General features: G+C 45.0%; 1 protein-coding gene across 1 annotated transcript in view; it reads right to left on the bottom strand.

The window, feature by feature from the left end:
• The window catches only part of LOC106596600 (piezo-type mechanosensitive ion channel component 2), a 138,152-nt gene that overhangs the window by 50,375 nt on the left and 63,759 nt on the right, over positions 1-24,018 (bottom strand). Inside the window, exons 30-34 of the mRNA XM_082973020.1 lie at positions 10,840-10,946; positions 10,518-10,616; positions 7,669-7,789; positions 6,492-6,566; positions 4,929-5,095 (exon numbers count right to left, since the gene is read on the bottom strand). Of these exons, the coding sequence (XP_082829146.1) occupies positions 4,929-5,095; positions 6,492-6,566; positions 7,669-7,789; positions 10,518-10,616; positions 10,840-10,946 (569 nt within the window). The remainder of the gene's footprint in view (positions 1-4,928; positions 5,096-6,491; positions 6,567-7,668; positions 7,790-10,517; positions 10,617-10,839; positions 10,947-24,018) is intronic.

Genomic DNA, 24,018 nt, shown 5'->3' with positions numbered 1-24,018 from the left:
TTTTTATAATATATTACACTATATTACACTCTTTCTTGAATAAGTTCCTCCATTTCTTTTTGTTTTTCCTCTAACTTATCCTGTGCCTCTATGGTACAGTTGTTATTGCTATCTAACTGTACTATTTCCTTTGTTAATATGGAGTCTATTGGTCTAAATTGCTTTTGTTTAATAGATGAGTACTGAATTGCAAGGCCTCTAAAAGGGACATTTTAAAGTGTCCCATACAATAAGGGGATCTGCTGTACCTATGTTATATCTGGAAAAAGTCAGTTATAAATTCTTCTGTCCTAGTTATAAACAATTTATCATTCTAGTAGACTTTGATTAAATTTCAAATATCCTCGCCCATGTGGAAATTCTGTAAGAGTAGTGTGATTATGTGAATTATGTGAAGATCCGACCGCATTCTGTCCCCTATCAACACTTTTTAAAACTTTTGGTGCCAGAGAGAATGACATAAGAATGTAATCAAGACGACTAGCTTGATTAAGCCTCCGCCATGTATATCTCACTAGGTCAGGATATTAAACCTCCTCCATGTATATCTCACTAGGTCAGGATATTAAACCTCCTCCATGTATATCTCACTAGGTCAGGATATTAAACCTCCTCCATGTATATCTCACTAGGTCAGGATATTAAACCTCCTCCATGTATATCTCACTAGGTCAGGATATTAAACCTCCTCCATGTATATCTCACTAGGTCAGGGTATTAAGCCTCCGCCATGTATATCTCACTAGGTCAGGATATTAAACCTCCTCCATGTATATCTCACTAGGTCAGGATATTAAACCTCCTCCATGTATATCTCACTAGGTCAGGATATTAAACCTCCTCCATGTATATCTCACTAGGTCAGGATATTAAACCTCCTCCATGTATATCTCACTAGGTCAGGGTATTAAACCTCCTCCATGTATATCTCACTAGGTCAGGGTATTAAACCTCCTCCATGTATATCTCACTAGGTCAGGGTATTAAACCTCCTCCATGTATATCTCACTAGGTCAGGATATTAAACCTCCTCCATGTATATCTCACTAGGTCAGGATATTAAACCTCCTCCATGTATATCTCACTAGGTCAGGATATTAAACCTCCTCCATGTATATCTCACTAGGTCGGGGTATTTAAGTCTCCATATATCCACTAATTCCAATATATCCATGACATTCATCATTTGCTTAAGTGCCTGAGGGTGATAGTTTGTAGTGTGATTTCCTTTCCGGTCCAGAGAGGTATTTAAGACCGTATTGAAATCTCCCACCATAATAGCAGAGTCCAGTGTTGCTTGTAGAGTTGATCAATTCGTATATATATTTTCAAAGGGGTTTGGATCATCATTATTCGGACCGTATAGGTTAATAGGCCATATCTGTTTATTGTCCAATAACATATTTTAAATAATCCATCTACCTTGAGGATCTGTTTTGGACAATTTGCATATTTGGATCAAAATTACTGTTAATTAATATCATCACACCTTTTTGAATTTCTTTGCCCCATGGGAGAAATATATTTCACCACTTACCATAATGAGACACAAGTTTAAATTCTATTTATGAAAATATATGTTTGTAAACGTACCATTATATAGTAACATGATGATCGAGTGTCTATATAGCTGTACCATGATATCTGCATTGCTACTAAGTAAACCTCCAATTGGTCCCCACTATTCCACCTGCTAAAAAGCCCTCCTCATCCCGAGTTGGGTTGTCACCCCAATGCCCGGCAGACCACCCCCAACCCCCCGTATCCCATTTTTAATATATATATATATATATATATATATTTAAAAAATCCTGTTTATATTATTTTCCATAATTAGCTATTAATATTTGTAGTAATGTAGGCAATTTTACCTCTCACCTGACTCCCCATTACCAAAATTACATTATGGCAAGCAATTATTATATTAGCAAACAATTATTGTGAATCATCCTATATTGTCCCTAACATCTTTTACTCCCTTGCAACAGTTGTGGGACACACACACACACACACACACACACACACACACACACACACACACACACACACACACACACACACACACACACACACACACACACACACAGACACACACACACTCAACCCCTTTCCCCCACAACAACCATAGACTCAGATTCTCAGTTGCACCATCCCAGAGCCCAACTCAAGAAAAGTCTTGATTTACAAATGCATATACAGTTGCAGCTGTATGAGAAAGACCGTGAAAAAAAAATGGGCAGAAATGGGGAGATTTGATTAACCATTGTCACGTCCTAGATGATGGAGGTCAGATATACCCCCCCTTCCCCGTGAAACACCCACAACACGGTCCCCCGTATTGACCATATTCCCTAAGCATCTCCATGCAGTCAGACCTTTGATTATGTGCCACCAAGGCCACAATAATATACCCCCTCTCTGAATGTCAGAGTGTGACCCCCTCCCCATGGGTTACTGTAGCTAGTGTTGCCAACACTACCACTTCCTGGGTGGGGGGGCACCCCACCGGAATTCCCACCGTCTAGGTAAAAGGTCGTCAAGGTTCTCGTTAGCAGCTTTGAGAATTTTCCTCTCAATTTAGGGGGCTCTGGCTTTGCAGGACCAACCCTGCCAGGCAGGCTCAGAATCTTGAGGGGGCAGTGCTGCTCTAGAAGGACTCTGACCGCATTATGGCTGCATACAGACCGCTTACAGCAGGCCCATAAAACAGTTAGGGACTTCTCCTTAGTATCTGGGTCGTTCAGGTGGGTGTCTAGGGTATAGGGTTGTGGACCGTTCCATCAATATAGGATCATAAATAAATAAATTCTATGTATAATTTATTTTTAAAATGTAGTTCCCCGTGATAGGACAATAAATAAATTCTATGTATAATTTATTTTAAAAAACGCTGTTCCACTATGATAGGACCATAAATAAACAAGATGTATAATTCATTATAAAAGTATATCCATCATCTGAACAACATTGAAAGCTCTCTAATCAACCCCCCCTGCTCACAGCAATACATTGGTTCTGGGATATGCAACCATTTCCTTCTTCACTCAACACTACACTTTCCCAAACACTAATAAAACACACACCACAACATCCACACATACTGTTCCTTCTGTTTACTGTGTTTATATCTCCGTCATGTTAAATTAGTGCTTTTCTGTTCCAATTAGTTAGCATTGAAGATAGACAGAAAAGCTCTATATTTTTGTTGTTGTGTTATTACAATCCAGAACCGGGCAAGAATTGTGTGTTTCCTTATTTGTAATTTTTAAAATAGCCATGGTGTCACGCCCTGACCTGAGAGAGAGGGTTTGCTTCTCTATGTGGTTAGATCAGGGTGTGGGGTGGGCATTCTATGTTTTGTATTTCTTTGTTTTTGGGCCGAGTATGGTTCCTAATCAGAGGCAGCTGTCTATCGTTGTCTCTGATTAGGAACCATACTTAGGCAGCCTGTTTTTCCTTTGTTTTTTTGTGGGTAGTTGTTTTCCGTTTAGTTGTAAGTACCTGACGGAACTGTCTGCTGTCAATTTTGTTTAATTTGTAAAGTGTTCATTCTTTCTTCATTAAACTCAAGATGAACATGTTCCACGCTGCACCTTGGTCTACTCACTTTGATGCCTGTGACACATGGAGTAAGTAGCCTGTGTGTCTCTGAACAACTGGTTATCAATATATAGTTTATCGACGACGAGAGCTACTCGTTTCCCTTTCAATCTATTTTCCTTGAAAATTAGATACGGAACTTTACGCCCGTTCTGCAATTTCCTTCGGGAACTGGTCATTCATGCCTATTTTCGTGCCAGCAAGTCTTTTCCCCAGGATTTTAACCATTATTTTATCTCTAAAGGAAGCACATTTGGCAACGATTGGGCGTTCATACCTCTGCCCTCTCTGTCCGAAGCGGTGTTCACGTTGGAGTTGGATTTTGTCGATAGCTTCGCGTGGAATCTGAAGCGCTGTAAGGAGGAACTCTCTAACTACACATTCAGGAACTTCTCCTTCTTTCTCTTGGATACCTGTAAGTACCAGATTCTCTCTCTCATGGATCTAGTCTGCATGTCCAGTAAGGCGTCTCTCAGAACGATGTTCTCCTTTTTAAGTTCATTCACTTCGGTTTCAATCTTATTCACTGTCCCTTTTAGCTTGTTTGTGTCTTTCTCCGATATCGCAGCTTTTTCACCAGTCATCTCGAGGCCTTCAACTCTTTTATATCCTTACTGTTTAGCCTCTCTGGGCTAGGCGGGACGAATTCGTCCCACCTACGTAACAGCCACTTGAAGCCTGTGGCGCGATTTTCAAAACCTTAAAAATCCTATTACTTCAATTTCTCAAACATATGACTATTTTACAGCTATTTACATTTTTTACATTTTACATTTTTAGTCATTTAGCAGACACTCTTATCCAGAGCAACTTACAGTAGTGAATGCATACATTTCATACATTTTTTTCTTTTTTTTTCTGTGCTGGCCCCCTGTGGGAATCGAACCCACAACCCTGGCGTTGCAAACACCATGCTCTACCAACTGAGCTACAGGGAAGGCTAAATCGAGTTGAGATGGGTTCCCCTGTCTTACTCTCCGTCATGTTTGGCTGTTGCTTGTTTCCGTAATATTTGTCGATACATTTCTCTAGTCTTATGATTTGTTTTGTGTTGTTATCCAGATTGAAGGTTATCACCCACCAGATTGTGTAGTGCTAATATTTAGTCTAACTTAACAATATTGAATAATCGCGTTTTTATCTTGAGGTGGTCTCGATAGCTGTGTTCAGTCCGCCATCTTACCACTTCCACTTACCTCTGGTCATCCCTACTGCATCTGATCTTTTTTGATAGTTTGTTGTATATTAAAGTCAAAATGTAACTATTTCTAAGTGTGTAAAAAAAGACAGAGAGAGAGAGAGAGAGAGAGAGCGACAGAAAGCAGTACCTTTTTGACCTCTCTAGTGAGCATACATCTCTCGATACGCAGCACGGTGGAGATGTCTATGTGTTCTCTACACACGTCGTTCATCCACTCGGTGAAGCTCTCCACCGTCGTCTGGAACAACACCCAGGTGAACTTGATGATGTCGAACACTCGCTTCAGGATGTTGTCTGGTGGGACGTGGGAAAGAGAAGTTACATTTACCGTACACTCTATAGTCAAAGCGACGTACAATCCGTTCATTCAACTTAAAGTCGTTATAACACCAGTCTACTCAACCTAAAGTAGCCATAACACCAGTCTATTCAACCTAAAGTAGTCATAACACCAGTCTATTCAACCTAAAGTAGTCATAACACCAGTCTATTCAACCTAAAGTAGTCATAACACCAGTCTATTCCACCTAAAGTAATCATAACACCAGTCTATTCAACCTAAAGTAGTCATAACACCAGTCTATTCAACCTAAAGTAGTCATAACACCAGTCTATTCCACCTAAAGTAGTCATAACACCAGTCTATTCAACCTAAAGTAGTCATAACACCAGTCTACTCAACCTAAAGTAGCCATAACACCAGTCTATTCAACCTAAAGTAGTCATAACACCAGTCTATTCAACCTAAAGTAGTCATAACACCAGTCTATTCAACCTAAAGTAGTCATAACACCAGTCTATTCAACCTAAAGTAGTCATAACACCAGTCTATTCAACCTAAAGTAGTCATAACACCAGTCTATTCAACCTAAAGTAATCATAACACCAGTCTATTCAACCTAAAGTAGTCATAACACCAGTCTATTCCACCTAAAGTAGCCATAACACCAGTCTATTCAACCTAAAGTAGTCATAACACCAGTCTATCAACCTAAGTAGTCATAACACCAGTCTATTCAACCTAAGTAGTCATAACACCAGTCTATTCAACCTAAAGTAGTCATAACACCAGTCTATTCAACCTAAAGTAGTCATAACACCAGTCTATTCCACCTAAAGTAATCATAACACCAGTCTATTCAACCTAAAGTAGTCATAACACCAGTCTATTCAACCTAAAGTAGTCATAACAGCAACACTCACAATCACATTGCTATTGACTGTCATTGACTCTGAGTAAACTACAGTAAGGATAATATATGTATTTAAATGTTTTATATTGAATCGAGGTTGGTCATTGTCTCTCCATGTATGTGGTTTTGACATGTGTTTTGGATATAACTATAAACCAGGTAGTTGGGCTCATGAATGCTGTTGGCAGTTAGTTTGTCAGCCAATCAGCATTCAGGGCGTGAACCACCCAGTTTAAAACAGACAATATACCATGGTTATGAGGCATAACTACTTGTTTACTGCTCTAATTACGTTGGTAACCAATTTATAATAGCAATAAGGCACCTCGGGGGTTTGTGGTATATGGCCAATATACCACGGCTAAGGGCTGTATGCGCATTACGTAGTGCGTAAGAACAGCCCTTAGCCGTGGTATATTGGCCATATACCACAGCCCTTCAGGCCTTATTGCTTCAATATACTACAGTATTTCATTCAAAGGGGCTGTGGCACCCACCTGGTCCATCGGACTTTTCCTCCTCTCCTCCCTTCTGATCTTCCTCTGTCTCTCCTAACTCTATAGTCACATGACCTACAGAATAACACCACAAAACAATAACTTTACAGAGGACAATACAACAACTTTACAGAGGACAACACCACAAAACCATAACTTTACAGAGGACAACACCACAAAACCATAACTTTACAGAGGACAACACCACAAAACAATAACTTTACAAGAGGACAACACCACAAAACAATAACTTTACAAGAGGACAACACCACAAAACAATAACTTTACAAAGGACAACAGAACAAAACAATAACTTTACAGAGGACAACACCACAAAACAATAACTTTACAGAGGACAACACCACAAAACCATAACTTTACAGAGGACAACACGCACAAAACCATAACTTTACAGAGGACAACACCACAAAACCATAACTTTACAGAGGACAACACCACAAAACAATAACTTTACAGAGGACAACACCACAAAACAATAACTTTACAGAGGACAACACCACAAAACAATAACTTTACAAAGGACAACAGAACAAAACAATAAATTACAGAGAATAACACAAAACAATAACTTACAGAGAATAACACAACGATACAATAACTTAATGCACATAACAGAGTAGATTTGGATTATAATTACTGTGCATGTATGAGCAGTAAGCACCCAGTCTACTAGATATTCTGGGGTACACGTCTGGGCTGCCCACTCTCACCCCGCCTTTTCACAACCAAGCCTCTTTTGATAGGGTTGAAGGCCTCCACAGTACATTACTTACATTAATGAATAGACTGGTAATCAAGAATATATTGTGTCTGCTTCTTTATACCACAGACTCTGGCTTACCCTTCTGATTAGGCTTGCACAATTCTGCTAACTTGGCCAAAATTCACAGGTTTTTCCAAAAATCCAGGTTGGAATACTCTTGGAATCAGGATGGAATAAGCAGAAAATCGAGGAATCCTCCAAACGGGGATTTCTGGGAAACCTGGTCGTTTTGGGAAAGTTACTAGACTTTTACAACCCTACTCCTGATTAACTAACCTTCCTTCTTGTGTTTGTATCTCTTGGTCTACCTCTTCCAGAACCCACACTCACCATCCATCTTGTCCTTTTTGTGTTTGTATCTCTTGGTCTACCTCTTCCAGGACCCACACTCACCATCCATCTTGTCCTTCTTGTGTTTGTATCTCTTGGTGTACCTCTTCCAGAACTTGTGCTTCTCTTTGCTTCGTTTCTTCATGGCTGTCTTGGAGTTTGTTATCCAGACATGGTAGACAAACTGGGACAGTATAGTACAGGAAGCACAATGTTAGAGTTTGAACATAAAGAGACAGATTTGTACAAAAACTTTAGAAACGCACACTGATTTTAAGTTAGGATTCAATCCAATCAAAGGAATGAATCAGAGGGGTTAGGTTAAATGGGGAAGACATGCTGAGGACACAGGATACAGTCTACACAGGCTGAGGATACAGGAAACACAGGCTGAGGACACAGGATACACATGCTGAGGACACAGGATACAGTCTACACAGGCTGAGGATACAGGATACAGTCTACACAGGCTGAGGATACAGGAAACAGTCTACACATGCTGAGGATACAGGATACACAGGCTGAGGATACAGGATACACAGGCTGAGGATACAGGAAACAGTCTACACAGGCTGAGGATACAGGATACAGTCTACACAGGCTGAGGATACAGGATACAGTCTACACAGGCTGAGGATACAGGAAACAGTCTACACATGCTGAGGATACAGGAAACAGTCTACACATGCTGAGGACACAGGATACAGTCTACACAGGCTGAGGACACAGGATACAGTCTACACATGCTGAGGATACAGGAAACAGTCTACACATGCTGAGGATACAGGAAACAGTCTACACAGGCTGAGGATACAGGAAACAGTCTACACATGCTGAGGATACAGGAAACAGTCTACACATGCTGAGGATACAGGATACACATGCTGAGGATACAGGAAACAGTCTACACATGCTGAGGATACAGGATACACATGCTGAGGATACAGGATACACAGGCTGAGAATACAGGAAACAGTCTACACAGGCTGAGGATACAGGAAACAGTCTACACAGGCTGAGGATACAGTAAACAGTCTACACATGCTGAGGATACAGGATACACAGGCTGAGGATACAGGATACACAGGCTGAGGATACAGGAAACAGTCTACACATGCTGAGGATAAGGCTGAGGATACAGGAAACAGTCTACACATGCTGAGGATACAGGAAACAGTCTACACATGCTGAGGATACAGGATACACAGGCTGAGGATACAGGAAACAGTCTACACATGCTGAGGATAAGGCTGAGGATACAGGAAACAGTCTACACATGCTGAGGATACAGGAAACAGTCTACACATGCTGAGGATACAGGATACACAGGCTGAGGATACAGGAGACAGTCTACACATGCTGAGGATACAGGAAACAGTCTACATGGGCTGAGGATACAGGATACACATGCTGAGGATACAGGATACACATGCTGAGGATACAGGAAAAAGTCTACACAGGCTGAGAATACAGGATACACATGCTGAGGATACAGGATACACAGGCTGAGAATACAGGATACACATGCTGAGGATACAGGATACACAGGCTGAGAATACAGGATACACATGCTGACGATACAGGAAACAGTCTACACAGGCTGAGAATACAGGATACACATGCTGAGGATACAGGATACACAGGCTGAGAATACAGGATACACATGCTGAGGATACAGGAAACAGTCTACACAGGCTGAGGATACAGGATACAGTCTACACAGGCTGAGGATACAGGATACACAGGGAGAGGATACAGAAAACAGTCTACACAGGCTGAGGATACAGGATACAGTCTACACATGCTGAGGATACAGGATACAGTCTACACAGGCTGAGGATACAGGATACACAGGCAGAGGATACAGGATACAGGATACACAGGCTGAGGATACAGGTTACAGTCTACATGGGCTGAGGATACAGGAAACAGTCTACACATGCTGAGGATACAGGATACACAGGCTGAGGATACAGGATACACATGCTGAGGATACAGGATACAGTCTACACATGCTGAGGATACAGGATACACAGGCTGAGGATACAGGATACACATGCTGAGGATACAGGATACAGTCTACACATGCTGAGGATACAGGAAACAGTCTACACATGCTGAGGATACAGGATAGAGTCTACACATGCTGAGGATACAGGAAACAGTCTACACATGCTGAGGATACAGGATACACAGGCTGAGGATACAGGAAACAGTCTACACATGCTGAGGATACAGGATACACATGCTGAGGATACAGGATACACATGCTGAGGATACAGGAAACAGTCTACACATGCTGAGGATACAGGATACACATGCTGAGGATACAGGAAACAGTCTACACAGGCTGAGGATACAGGTTACACATGCTGAGGATACAGGATACAGTCTACACATGCTGAGGATACAGGATACACAGGCTGAGGATACAGGATACACATGCTGAGGATACAGGATACAGTCTACACATGCTGAGGATACAGGAAACAGTCTACACATGCTGAGGATACAGGATAGAGTCTACACATGCTGAGGATACAGGAAACAGTCTACACATGCTGAGGATACAGGATACACATGCTGAGGATACAGGAAACAGTCTACACATGCTGAGGATACAGGATACACATGCTGAGGATACAGGATACACATGCTGAGGATACAGGAAACAGTCTACACAGGCTGAGGATACAGGATACACAGGCTGAGGATACAGGATACAGTCTACACATGCTGAGGATACAGGATACACATGCTGAGGATACAGGATACACATGCTGAGGATACAGGATACACAGGTTGAGGATACAGGATACACAGGCCGAGGATACAGGATACAGTCTACACAGACTGAGGATACAGTCTCACAGGCTATGGTAAGAGGAGATGCTGAATCTATTGTTTTGTACCTTGGCTGCCCTGATTACATACTGAAGGATGGCTTTTGGAAGTTTAATGATAGATCTGGGCAGAGCTATAAAGGCTGAGGCAAACTTCCCAATAGCTTGCTGAAGAGGAGGGACAAAAGGTGGTGGGAGAGTTAGTAGAAAACAGAATTAGATTATATTGATGAAAGTGTCAGAGCAGAAAGAACAAGGTATCTACACATTTTCCAACTAGCAACAGATGATCTTAATACTAAAACTGAACAATAAAGACAATATAATATTCAACATATCAGTAATACCGGTAACTACTTTAGAAAAATGTTAGCGTTGTTCTATTCCTCACCTGAAACGCTGACTTCTTGGGAGGCTGTAGGCCCTCTCTTCTTTCCATCTCTTCCTCCTCTTCTTCACTGTCGGTTTCAAACAAGTAATAATCTCCACTTCTCACCACTGAGGAGTAGAGAGCAAGGTGCTGTTAATATTAACTGGAGGAAAAGGGCTTGAAAGCGGGTGATGTTTTGGGGTGTCGAGAGTCTGTAAACGAGGTAAATGTCAGGCAGCAGAGGTTGGTTTGATTCAAAAAGCCTACTAGAGGGATGAAGTTGATGAGGGTAGGGAAAACACACACAAAGTTAGACACAGAATAATAGCATTAGTTTGTTTGGTAAGACATGGCACAGGTTTGAGGTGACTTTGGCAGAGACTTTAAAAGTATTGTAATTGGTGAAACGGAATTATGTCCTTGAACAGAAGAGCCACAGTAGGGGAACAGGAGTAAAGGATGCTGGGTAATACAGTGCATTCGGAAAGTATTCAGACCCCTTCCCTTTTTCCACATTTTGTTACGTTACAGCTGTCGTGTCTGTGACTATCATTAAATGTGAAGACTGTTATTTTATCAAATCAATTCTCTGTGTGTAATTTAATTATGCGATTAAACTAAACATGTAACTTTAATTAACTAGGAAGTCGGAAAAATGGAAAAATGGAAAAATGGAACAATGTTGGGTTAGGTTAAATTGGGAAGACATGCTGAGGACACGGAAAAATGTTGTTTATAGAGTGTCAATTTCCCGAATATAACTCTTCAGATATTTTATTATCTTATCGATTAGTCATTCTCATTAATGTATTATTACCTCATCAGTTCTCGTTACTGAACGTCGCAAACCCTTGGATATCTGCACGAACCCTAGCCTAAATGATGAATCAGCGATATACAAATTGGCTTAATTATTTATTTACTAACCAACTACCTAATCACACAGAATTACATAACAAACTAACAGTAGGTATTTGGGTTACTAAATGATACAAAGAAAAAGTCCTTAGCGGCTGAAGCCGATATGGCGGCTTGGTAGAGAAGGGAAAGGGGTGGGGACTGAGAAAGAGCGGGAAAGACTAAATGGATTCACTATACACAGTCTATAATTATATTAATTGAAATGCTAATCCTTTGCACATGAACGACCGCTCATTCGAAAATAATTGCAATGTATATATTTACGCCCGTATGCTGTTGTTGTCTTCTCTGTTGGAATCGCCGGTCCGTCTGCTGGAGAGTTCAGTTCATCAGAGAGTCTCTGGGTAACTTCCCCAGAAGTCACAATATCTTTCGTAGTTGTAGCTTTCTCCGCGGCTCTGGATATTATCTGTTGTAATGGATACGTCAGGCGTACCGATGGTCGTTGCATAGAATAGATGCTTCGTCAGTTGTCGGTATTCTCGTACTAGACTTACGCAATTTCCAGCTGCAGACTAGTAATTATACATCTAGGATGTGCTCTTATTCTGTAGTGATCGATAGTCTCAGAGTTTAACCATTTGAAGCCGTGTAGCCAAAACTACACGTTGTCTATAGAATTGTAGCCATTCCAACGTGGGGACTCCGTCCCGGCGTTCTCTGACTTAATGTAAATTTTGTAGGAAGTGGTTTTATACTCTGTGGAAAAAGGGACGATTCCATAACGCCTGATGTAATGTTTGGCCTCACCATTGACTAATTAAAACTTTAGAAAGCCATTACATCTTGTCACAAATAGTTTCATATTTTACTCATTCATTTTATCCAACATCTAGATGTAAACCTGACAACTGGGAAATGTACACTTTAAGAGATACAGTTTTGTGTGTTTCCTGTCCTTCATGAGATTGTAATGCGATGCTACTGGCGGCAAGAGAAGTCAGGCGCAGGAGAGCGACCCGACCCGGAGGGCGAGGCGCAGGGCGATCCGGACGAAGACGGTGGAACTCCTGCAGCATTAAAGGGTCCAAGGCGCCAGAACCGGCTGATACCCCAGTATGCACTGGAAGGGAGAGAGGTTGGTGGAGGAGTGGCGGAGCGAGTTCTGTGCCATCTCGGCCCAGGGCACGAACGCCGCCCACTCCCTCGGCCGGTCCTGGCAATAGGACCGCAGAAATCTATCCACATCCTAGTTGACTCTCTCTACCTGCCCATTACTCTCGGAGTGAAACTCTGAAGTAAGGCTGATTGAGACCCCCAGACGTTCCATGAACGCCTTCCAGACCCTAGACGTGAACTGGGGACCCCGATCAGACACTATATCCTCAGGCACTCCGTAGTGCCGGAAGTCATGCATAAACAAGGCCTCCGCAGTCTGTAGGGCCGTAGGGAGACCGGGCAGAGGGAGGAGACGACAGGACTTAGAGAAACGATCCACAACGACCAGGATCGCGGTGTTACCCTGTGAGAGTGAAAGATCAGTCAGAAAATCCACCGACAGGTGCGACCAAGGCCGCTGTGGAACGGGTAAGGGGTGTAGCTTACCTCTGGGCAGGTGCCTAGGAGCCTTACATTGGGCGCATACCGAGCAGGAGGAAACATAAACCCTCACGTCCTTAGACAAGGTGGGCCACCAGTACCTCCCGCTCAAACAGCGCACTGTCCGACCGATCCCAGGATGACCAGAGGAGGGTGACGTGTGGGCCCAATAGATCAACCGGTCACGAACAGCAGACGGGGACGTACAGACGCCCAGCAGGACACTGGACGGGAGCGGGCTCTGCACGTAACGCCTGCTCTATGTCCGTGTCCAGCTCCCACACTACCGGCGCCAACAGGCAGGAGGCCGGGAGTATGGGAGTGGGATCCACGGGCCGCTCCTCTGTGTCATACAGCCGGGACAATGCGTCTGCCTTTACGTTCTGGGAGCCTGGTCTGTAGGAAAGGGTAAACACAAAACGGATGAAAAACATGGCCCACCTTGCCTGGCGAGGGTTCAGTCTCCTCGCTGCCCGGATGTACTCCAGATTGCAGTGTTCAGTCCAGATGAGAAAAGGGTGTCTAGCCCCCTCTAGCCAATGTCTCCACGCCTTCAAGGCCTCGACGACAGCCAACAGCTCCCGGTCCCCCATGTCATAGTTTCGCTCCGCCGAGCTGAGCTTCTTCGAGAAGGCGGCACAGGGGCGGAGCTTCGGTGGCGTACAGGAGCGCTGAGAGAGCAACGCTCCTATCCCAGCCTTGGACGCGTCCACCTCCACTATGAACGCCAAAGTGGGATCCGGATGGGCCAGCACGGGAGCCGAGGTAAACAGAGCCCTCAGGTGACTAAAAGCCCTCTCTGCCTCAGCCGACCACTGCAAACGCACCGGGCCCCCCTACAGCAGTGAGGTAATGGGAGCCGCTACCTGACCAAAACCTTGGATAATCCTCCGGTAGTACTTGGCAAACCCTAAGAACCGCTGCACCTCCTTTACCGTGGTGGGAGTCGGCCAATTACGCACGGCTGAAATGCGGTCACTCTCCATCTCCACCCCTGAGGTGGAAATGCGATACCCTAGGAAGGAGACGGACTGTTGGAAGAACAGGCATTTCTCAGCCTTGACGTACAGGTCATGCTCCAACAGGTGACCAAGCACTCTGCGCACCAGGGACACATGCTCGGCGCGTGCAGCGGAGTATATCAGAATGTCATCAATATACACCACTACACCCTGCCCATGCAGGTCCCTGAAAATCTCGTCTACAAAGGCTTGGAAGACTGATGGCGCATTCATCAACCCGTAAGGCATAACGAGGTACTCATAATGCCCTGAGGTGGTACTGAAAGCCGTCTTCCACTCGTCTCCCTCTCGGATACGCAGCAGGTTGTAAGCACTCCTGAGATCTAGTTTGGTGAAGAAGCGCACCCCATGCATTGACTCAATCGCTGTGGCTATGAGTGGTAGCGGGTAACTATACCTCACAGTGATCTGGTTCAGACCCCGATCGTCAATACACGGGCGCAGACCTCCCTCCTTCTTCTTCACAAAAAAGAAACTCGAGGAGACGGGTGAAGTGGAGGACCGAATGTACGCTTGACGCAGGGATTCGGAGACATGTGTTTCCATAGCCTCCATCTCCGCTTGTGAGAGGGGATACACGTGACTCCTGGGAAGTGCAGCGTCTACCAGGAGATTTATCGCACAATCGTCCCGTCGATGGGGTGGTAATTGAGTCGCTTTCTTTTTGGAGAAGGCGAGAGCCAAATCGGCATATTCAGGGGGAATGCGCACGGTGGAGACCTGGTCTGGACTTTCCACCGTGGTAGCACCAACGGAAACCCCTAAACACTTCCCCGAGCACTCCCGCGACCACCCCGTGAGAGCTCCCCCCTGCATCACCATGCCCAGAGGAGCGGTGGCCTCCCTGATCAAACCTGACCCTAATGGTCGACTATCTAAGGCATGAACGGGGAAGGGCACAGCCACGGGAACAATGGGGATCCCTAAACTATGGGCAAACGATCTATCTATAAAGTTCCCAGCTGCGCCTGAACCGAGGAGCGCCTTATGCTGGGAATGCGGGGAAAAAAGTGACATAGACAAACATATGAGCAACAGAGGGCTCTGAGTGAGAATGGTGCCAGCTCACCTGGGGTGATGCCAGAGTGCCCTGCCTTTTGCCTCGATCCCCAGAGGAACCAACCCGGCACCGACCGGCAGTGTGACCTCTGCGGCCACAGATGGTGCACACCCTCCGGTCTCCCTGCGCACCGCCCCTCCCAGCTCCACAGAGAGGGGGTGCGGGAGGATGAAAACTCAGGGAACGTGACAGACACAAACATATGTGCACCCCCAGACCTCACAACCTGTTTCCTGTTTCCGGTCACAACTTGCAGACTTGTTTACGCTGCTGTGCGTTTTTGTTGCCGATCTTACTTTGATACCTGACGGTTTTTAACTTTTTCATTACCGTATATTTTTACTTTTTCCCTCACTCAACTTTTTTCATTCAACTTTTTCACCCCGGAGGTTTTATCTGGACATGGTTCGTCAGGACTTCAAACAGCCGAAGCTAAGTAACATTAACATGATGCCTTCTAATTGCAGTCGTTGTACTTATAATATACAGGAGAACGATCGCCTTACGGCAAGGATAGCTGTGCTGCAAGCCCAGCTTCAGACGCGATCGTTAGGCAAGGGTAATTTCAGTGTAGGAAAGGATGAAACAGCGTCTGTGCCACCAGTAAGTACAGATAGTAACGTTAGTATAAACCCCCTCGCACGGTCCCCGCAGCCGGACATCTTTCTCATGGCTTCTGGAGGGAAACGCTGTAGGAATGCTCAACCGGTGTCGCTTATTCAGCCGACAGAAACTTTCAACCGGTTCTCCCCATTAAGCGAGTCGGAGTCGGAGGCAGAGACTTCTCTGGTCTCTACTCCTCCCGCTGTGGGGTCTGAGACGCCGACGGCTCCCACCATTAGCTCTGACAAATTGAAAACCCTAGTCATTGGCGACTCCATTACCCGCAGTATTAGACTTAAAACTAATCATCCAGCGATCATACACTGTTTACCAGGGGGCAGGGCTACCGACGTTAAGGCTAATCTAAAGACGGTGCTGGCTAAAGCTAAAACTGGCGAGTGTAGAGAGTATAGAGATATTGTTATCCACGTCGGCACCAACGATGTTAGGATGAAACAGTCAGAGGTCACCAAGCGCAACATAGCTTCAGCGTGTAAATCAGCTAGAAAGATGTGTCGGCATCGATTAATTGTCTCTGGCCCCCTCCCAGTTAGGGGGAGTGATGAGCTCTACAGCAGAGTCTCACAACTCAATCGCTGGTTGAAAACTGTTTTCTGCCCCTCCCAAAAGATAGAATTTGTAGATAATTGGCCCTCTTTCTGGGACTCACCCACAAACAGGACCAAGCCTGGCCTGTTGAGGAGTGACGGACTCCATCCTAGCTGGAGGGGTGCTCTCATCTTATCTACGAACATAGACAGGGCTCTAACTCCTCTAGCTCCACAATGAAATAGGGTGCAGGCCAGGCAGCAGGCTGTTAGCCAGCCTGCCAGCTTAGTGGAGTCTGCCACTAGCACAGTCAGCGTAGTCAGCTCAGCTTTCCCCATTGAGACCGTGTCTGTGCCTCGATCTAGGTTGGGCAAAATTAAAAATGGCGGTGTTCGCTTTAGCAATCTCACTAATCTCTCCTCCATTCCTGCCATTATTGAAAGAGATTGTGATACCTCACATCTCAAAATTGGGTTACTTAATGTTAGATCCCTCACTTCCAAGGCAGTTATAGTCAATGAACTAATCACTGATAATAATCTTGATGTGATTGGCCTGACTGAAACATGGCTTAAGCCTGATGAATTTACTGTGTTAAATGAGGCCTCACCCCCTGGTTACATTAGTGACCATACCCCCCGTGCATCCGGCAAAGGCGGAGGTGTTGCTAACATTTACGATAGCAAATTTCAATTTACAAAAAAAAAAAAAACAATGACGTTTTCGTCTTTTGAGCTTCTAGTCATGAAATCTATGCAGCCTACTCACTCACTTTTTATAGCTACTGTTTATAGGCCTCCTGGGCCATATGCAGTGTTCCTCACTGAGTTCCCTAAATTCCTATCGGATCTTGTAGTCATAGCAGATAATATTCTAATTTTTGGTGACTTTAACATTCACATGGAAAAGTCCACAGACCCACTCCAAAAGGCTTTCGGAGCCATCATCGACTCAGTGGGTTTTGTCCAACATGTCTCTGGACCTACTCACTGCCACAGTCATACTCTGGACCTAGTTTTGTCCCATGGAATAAATGTTGTGGATCTAAATGTTTTTCCTCATAATCCTGGACTATCGGACCACCATTTTATTACGTTTGCAATTGCAACAAATAATCTGCTCAGACCCCAACCAAGGAGCATTAAAAGTCGTGCTATAAATTCTCAGACAACCCAAAGATTCCTTGATGCCCTTCCAGACTGCCTCTGCCTACCCAAGGACGTCAGAGGACAAAAATCAGTTAACCACCTAACCGAGGAACTCAATTTAACCTTGCGCAATACCCTAGATGCAGTTGCACCCCTAAAAACTAAAAACATCTGTCATAAGAAACTAGCTCCCTGGTATACAGAAAATACACGAGCTCTGAAGCAAGCTTCCAGAAAATTGGAACGGAAATGGCGCCACACCAAACTGGAAGTCTTCCGACTAGCTTGGAAAGACAGTACCGTGCAGTATCGAAGAGCCCTTACTGCTGCTCGATCATCCTATTTTTCCAACTTAATTGAGGAAAATAAGAACAATCCGAAATTTCTTTTTGATACTGTCGCAAAGCTAACTAAAAAGCAGCCTTCGCAAATGGGGGATGGCTTTCACTTCAGCAGTAATACATTTATGAACTTCTTTGAGGAAAAGATCATGATCATTAGAAAGCAAATTACAGACTCCTCTTTAAATCTGGGTATTCCTCCAAAGCTCCATTGTCCTGAGTCTGCACAACTCTGCCAGGACCTAGGATCAAGGGAGATACTAAAGTGTTTTAGTACTATATCTCTTAACGCAATGATGAAAATAATCATGGCCTCCAAACCCTCAAGCTGCATACTGGACCCTATTCCAACTAAACTACTGAAAGAGCTGCTTCCTGTGCTTGGCCCTCCTATGTTGAACATAATAAACGGCTCTCTATCCACCGGATGTGTACCAAGCTCACTAAAAGTGGCAGTAATAAAGCCTCTCTTGAAAAAGCCGAATCTTGATCCAGAAATTATAAAAAACTATCGGCCTCTATCGAATCTTCCATTCCTCTCCAAAATTTTAGAAAAAGCTGTTGCACAGCAACTCACTGCCTTCCTGAAGACAAACAATGTATACGAAACGCTTCAGTCTGGTTTTAGACCCCATCATAGCACTGAGACTGCACTTGTGAAGGTGGTAAATGACCTTTTAATGATGTCAGACCGAGGCTCTGCATCTGTCCTCGTGCTCCTAGATCTTAGTGCCGCTTTTGATACCATCGATCACCACATTCTTTTGGAGAGATTGGAAACCCAAATTGGTCTACATGGACAAGTTCTGGCCTGGTTTAGATCTTATCTGTCGGAAAGATATCAGTTTGTCTCTGTGAATGGTTTGTCCTCTGACAAATCAATTGTAAATTTCGGTGTTCATCAAGGTTCCGTTTTAGGACCACTATTGTTTTCACTATATATTTTACCTCTTGGGGATGTCATTCGAAAACATAATGTTAAATTTCACTGCTATGCGGACGACACACAGCTGTACATTTCAATGAAACATGGTGAAGCCCCAAAATTGCCCTCGCTAGAAGCCTGTGTTTCAGACATAAAGAAGTGGATGGCTGCAAACTTTCTACTTTTAAACTCGGACAAAACAGAGATGCTTGTTCTAGGTCCCAAGAAACAAAGAGATCTTCTGTTGAATCTGACAATTAATCTGGATGGTTGTACAGTCGTCTCAAATAAAACTGTGAAGGACCTCGGCGTTACTCTGGACCCTGATCTCTCTTTTGAAGAACATATCAAGACTGTTTCAAGGACAGCTTTTTTCCATCTACGTAACATTGCAAAAATCAGAAATTTTCTGTCCAAAAATGACGCAGAAAAATTAATCCATGCTTTTGTTACTTCTAGGCTGGACTACTGCAATGCTCTACTTTCCGGCTACCCGGATAAAGCACTAAATAAACTTCAGTTAGTGCTAAATACGGCTGCTAGAATCCTGACTAGAACCAAAAAATTTGATCATATTACTCCAGTGCTAACCTCCCTACACTGGCTTCCTGTTAAGGCAAGGGCTGATTTCAAGGTTTTACTGCTAACCTACAAAGCATTACATGGGCTTGCTCCTACCTATCTTTCCGATTTGGTCCTGCCGTACATACCTACACGTACGCTACGGTCACAAGACGCAGGCCTCCTAATTGTCCCTAGAATTTCTAAGCAAATGGCTGGAGGTAGGGCTTTCTTCTATAGAGCTCCATTTTTATGGAATGGTCTGCCTACCAATGTGAGAGACGCAGACTCAGTCTCAACCTTTAAGTCTTTACTGAAGACTTATCTCTTCAGTAGGTCCTATGATTAAGTATAGTCTGGCCCAGGAGTGTGAAGAGGAACGGAAAGGCTGGAGCAACGAACCGCCCTTGCTGTCTCTGCCTTGCCGGTTCCCCTCTTTCCACTGGGATTCTCTGCCTCTAACCCTTTTACAGGGGCTGAGTCACTGGCCTACTGGTGTTCTTCCATGCCGTCCATGGGAGGGGTGCGTCACTTGAGTGGGTTGAGTCACTGACGTGGTCTTCCTGTCTGGGTTGGCGCCCCCCCCCCCTTGGGTTGTGCCATGGCGGAGATCGTTGTGGGCTATACTCGGCCTTGTCTTAGGACGGTAAGTTGGTGGTTGGAGACATCCCTCTAGTGGTGTGGGGGCTGTGCTTTGGCAAAGTGGGTGGGGTTATATCCTGCCTGTTTGGCCCTGTCCGGGGGTATAATCGGATGGGGCCACAGTGTCTTCTGATCCCTCCTGTCTCAGCCTCCAGTATTTATGCTGCAGTAGTTTATGTGTCGGGGGGCTAGGGTCAGTCTGTTACATCTGGAGTATTTCTCTTGTCTTATCCGGTGTCCTGTGTGTATTTAAATATGCTCTCTCTAATTCTCTCTTTCTCTCTTTCTGTCTTTCTCTCGGAGGACCTGAGCCCTAGGACCATGCCTCAGGACTACCTGGTATGATGACTCCTTGCTGTCCCCAGTCCACCTGGCCGTGCTGCTGCTCCAGTTTCAACTGTTCTGCCTGCGGCTATGGAACCCTGACCTGTTCACCGGACGTGCTTGTTGCACCCTCGACAACTACTATGATTATTATTATTTGACCATGCTGGTCATTTATGAACATTTTAACATTCTAACATTTTGACCATGTTCTGTTATAATATCCACCCTGCACAGCCAGAAGAGGACTGGCCACCCCTCATAGCCTGGTTCCTCTCTAGGTTTCTTCCTAGGTTTTTGGCCTTTCTAGGGAGTTTTTCCTAGGGAGTTTTTCCTAGCCACCGTGCTTCTTTCACATGCTTTGCTTGCTGTTTGGGGTTTTAGGCTGGGTTTCTGTACAGCACTTTGAGAATATCAGCTGATGTACGAAGGGCTATATAAAAATAAATTTGATTTGATTTGATTTGATTTGAACAGAGGGCTCTGGGTGAGAATGGTACCGGCTCACCTGGGGAATCCCAAGCGGGAATCCCCTTCGGTCTCCCTGCGCACCGCCCCTCCCAGCTCCATGGGTATCGGAGAGGGGGTGCTGGGGATGGAACCACCAGACCCCGACCTGAACGTCAGCAGGTAGCCAGCAGGTTGTCCAGCCGGATGGACAGGTCCACCAGCTGGTCAAACGTGAGGGTGGTGTCTCTGCAGGCCAACTCCCGACGGACGTCCTCGCGCAGACTGCAGCGGTAATGGTCGATCAGGGCCCTGTCGTTCCATCCCGCGCTGGCAGCCAGTCCTAAACTCCAAGGCGAACTCCTGGGCGCTCCTCGTCTCCTGCCTCAGATGGTAGAGGCGCTCACCCGCCGCTCTACCCTCGGGCGGGTGGTCGAAGACTTCCCTGAAACGGCGGGTTAACTCCTCAAACTGCTCCTACGCCGCATCTCCCTCTCTCCACACGGCGTTGGCCCACTCCAGGGCTTTCTCGGTGAGGCACGAGATGAGGGCGGACACCCTCTCACGGCCCGACGGAGCCGGGTGGACGGTGGCCAGGTATAGGTCCAATTGTAGAAGGAACCCCTGGCAGTTCGCAGCCTTCCCATCGTATTCCTGGGGCAGGGAGAGACGAATCCCACTGGGACCAGGATGAAGAGGGGCGCTCAGTGGAGACCCCAGTTGTGCTGGTGGAGGCGCTGGAAGAACTGCCTGTCTCTCCCAGCGGTCCATCGTCTGGACAACGTGGTCCATGGCGGTGCCAAGATGTTGGAGCATTGCTGCGTGCTCTCGGACGCGTTCCTCCACCCCTATACCCGGGGTACCTGCTCCTGCTGACTCCATAGTATTGGTCCGTAATTCTGTAATGCGATGCTACTGGCGGCAGAGAAGTCGGGCGCAGGAGAGAGGAAACTGATTTACAATGGTTGTGTTTAATAACCATAAACCACCGTCAACAGAATAATACAATCAATCGGTCAAACAAACCCGGTAAATACCAGCATACCATGCACAAGCACTACAACAAACAATTACGGACAAGGACATGGGGGAGAACAGAGGGTTAAATACACAACATGTAATTGATGGAATTGGAACCAGGTATGATGGAAGACAAGACAAAACCAATGGAAAATGAAAAGTGGATCGACGATGGCTAGAAGGTCGGTGACGTCGACCGCCGAACGCCGCCCGAACAAGGAGAGGGACCGACTTCGGCGGAAGTCGTGACAGAGATCACCAAATGAAACACACTCGTCATGACTGTCCATTAGGTGTCCACGGACCATTCCCACATTCTCAAAAATATAAATATTGTTTAATTATTCCAACTTTTGATGTCAAAGGGTCTCTCTGTGTTCTGCAGTTTACATTCCAACCTCGAACACTACAGAGCATATAGGTAGCGTATTTTATGACCGCCCATAAAACAGCTGACTCCCCCCCCCCCCCCCCCCCTCCGTCTACGAGAGGGAGCAGGCTGTAACCTGATCCTTCAGATTGTCACAGGAGAGCCATGACATATATAACATATTATAAAATGGATTGAATAAAAAAATCCTCATCAATCTACACACATAATGACAACAATCTTTTAGAATAAAAATTAAATGTATTAAAAATAAAAAAACATATCTTATTTACATAAGTATTCAGACCCTTTGCCATGAGACTCAAAATTGAGCGCAGGTGTATCCTGTTTCCATTGATCATCCTTGAGATGTTTCTACAACTTGTGTCGAGGCACAGATCTGGGAAAGGGTACCAAAAAATGTCTGCAGCATTGAAGGTCCCCAAGAACACAGTGGCATCCTTTATTCTTAAATGGAAGAAGTTTGGAACCACCAAGACTCTTCCTAGAGCTGGCCGCCCGCCCAAACAAAGCAATCGGGGGAGACGGGCCTTGGTCAGGGAGGTGACCAAGAACCCGCTGGTCACTCTGACAGAGCTCCAGAGTTCCTCTGTGGAGGTGGGAAAACCTTCCGAAGGACAACTATCTCTGCAGCACTCCACCAATCAGGCCATTATGGGAGAGTGGCCAGATGGAAACCACTCCTCAGTAAAAGGCACATGACAACCCGCTTGGAGATTTCCAAAAGGCACCTAAAAGACTCTCAGACCATGAGAAACAAGATTCTCTGGTCTGATGAAACCAAGATCGAACTCTTCGGCCTGAATGCCAAGCGTCATGTCTGGAGGAAACCTGGCACCATCACTACAGTGAAGCATGGTGATGGCAGCATCATGCTGTGGGGATGTTTTTCAGCGGCAGGGACTGGGAGACTAGTCAGAATCGTGGGAAAGATGAACGGAGCAAAGTACAGAGAGATCCTTGATGAAAACCTGCTCCAGAGTGCTCAGGACCTCAGACTGGGGCGAAGGTTCACTTTCCAACAGGACAACGAACCTAAGCACACAGCCAAGACAACGCAGGAGTGGCTTCGGGACAAGTCTCTGAATGTCCCTGAGTGGCCCAGCCAGAGCCCGGACTTGAACCTGATCGAACATCTCTGGAGAGACCTGAAAACAGCTGTGCAATGACGCTCCCCATCCAACCTGACAGAGCTTGAGAGGATCTGCAGAGAAGAATGGGAGAAACTCCCCAAATACAGGTGTGCCAAGCTTGTAGCGTAATACCAAAGAAGACTCAAGGCCGTAATTGCTCCCAAAGGTGCTTCAACAAAGTACTGAGTAAAGGGTCTGAACACTTATGTAAATGTGATATTTCAGTTTCAGTTAAAAAAAAAAAACTATTTTGCTTTGTCATTAGCGGGTATTGTGATGTCATTAAGGGGTATTGTGATGTCATTAAGGGGTATTGTGATGTCATTATGGGGTATTGTGATGTCATTAAGGGGTATTGTGATGTCATTAAGGGGTATTGTTGTCACGTCCTGACCAGTAGAGGGAGTATTTGTATTATAGTTTGGTCAGGACGTGGCAGAAGGGTATTTGTTTCCTCAGAACCACACCCAAAAACATAAACAGAAATCAGTTCTTTTAATTTCTCTCGGGGGAATATTCTAGTCTCTTTTAAGGCCCCATTTTATGCACAAATGCATGATTTCATTGCCATTAG

This window comes from Salmo salar, chromosome 03, assembly GCF_965601325.2.
Source record: "Salmo salar chromosome 03, fSalSal1, whole genome shotgun sequence".
In the NCBI taxonomy this organism is placed as follows: Eukaryota; Metazoa; Chordata; class Actinopteri; order Salmoniformes; family Salmonidae; genus Salmo; species Salmo salar.
The sequence above is the reverse complement of the archived record's forward strand: the minus strand, read 5'-3'. Positions and strand labels throughout refer to the sequence as shown.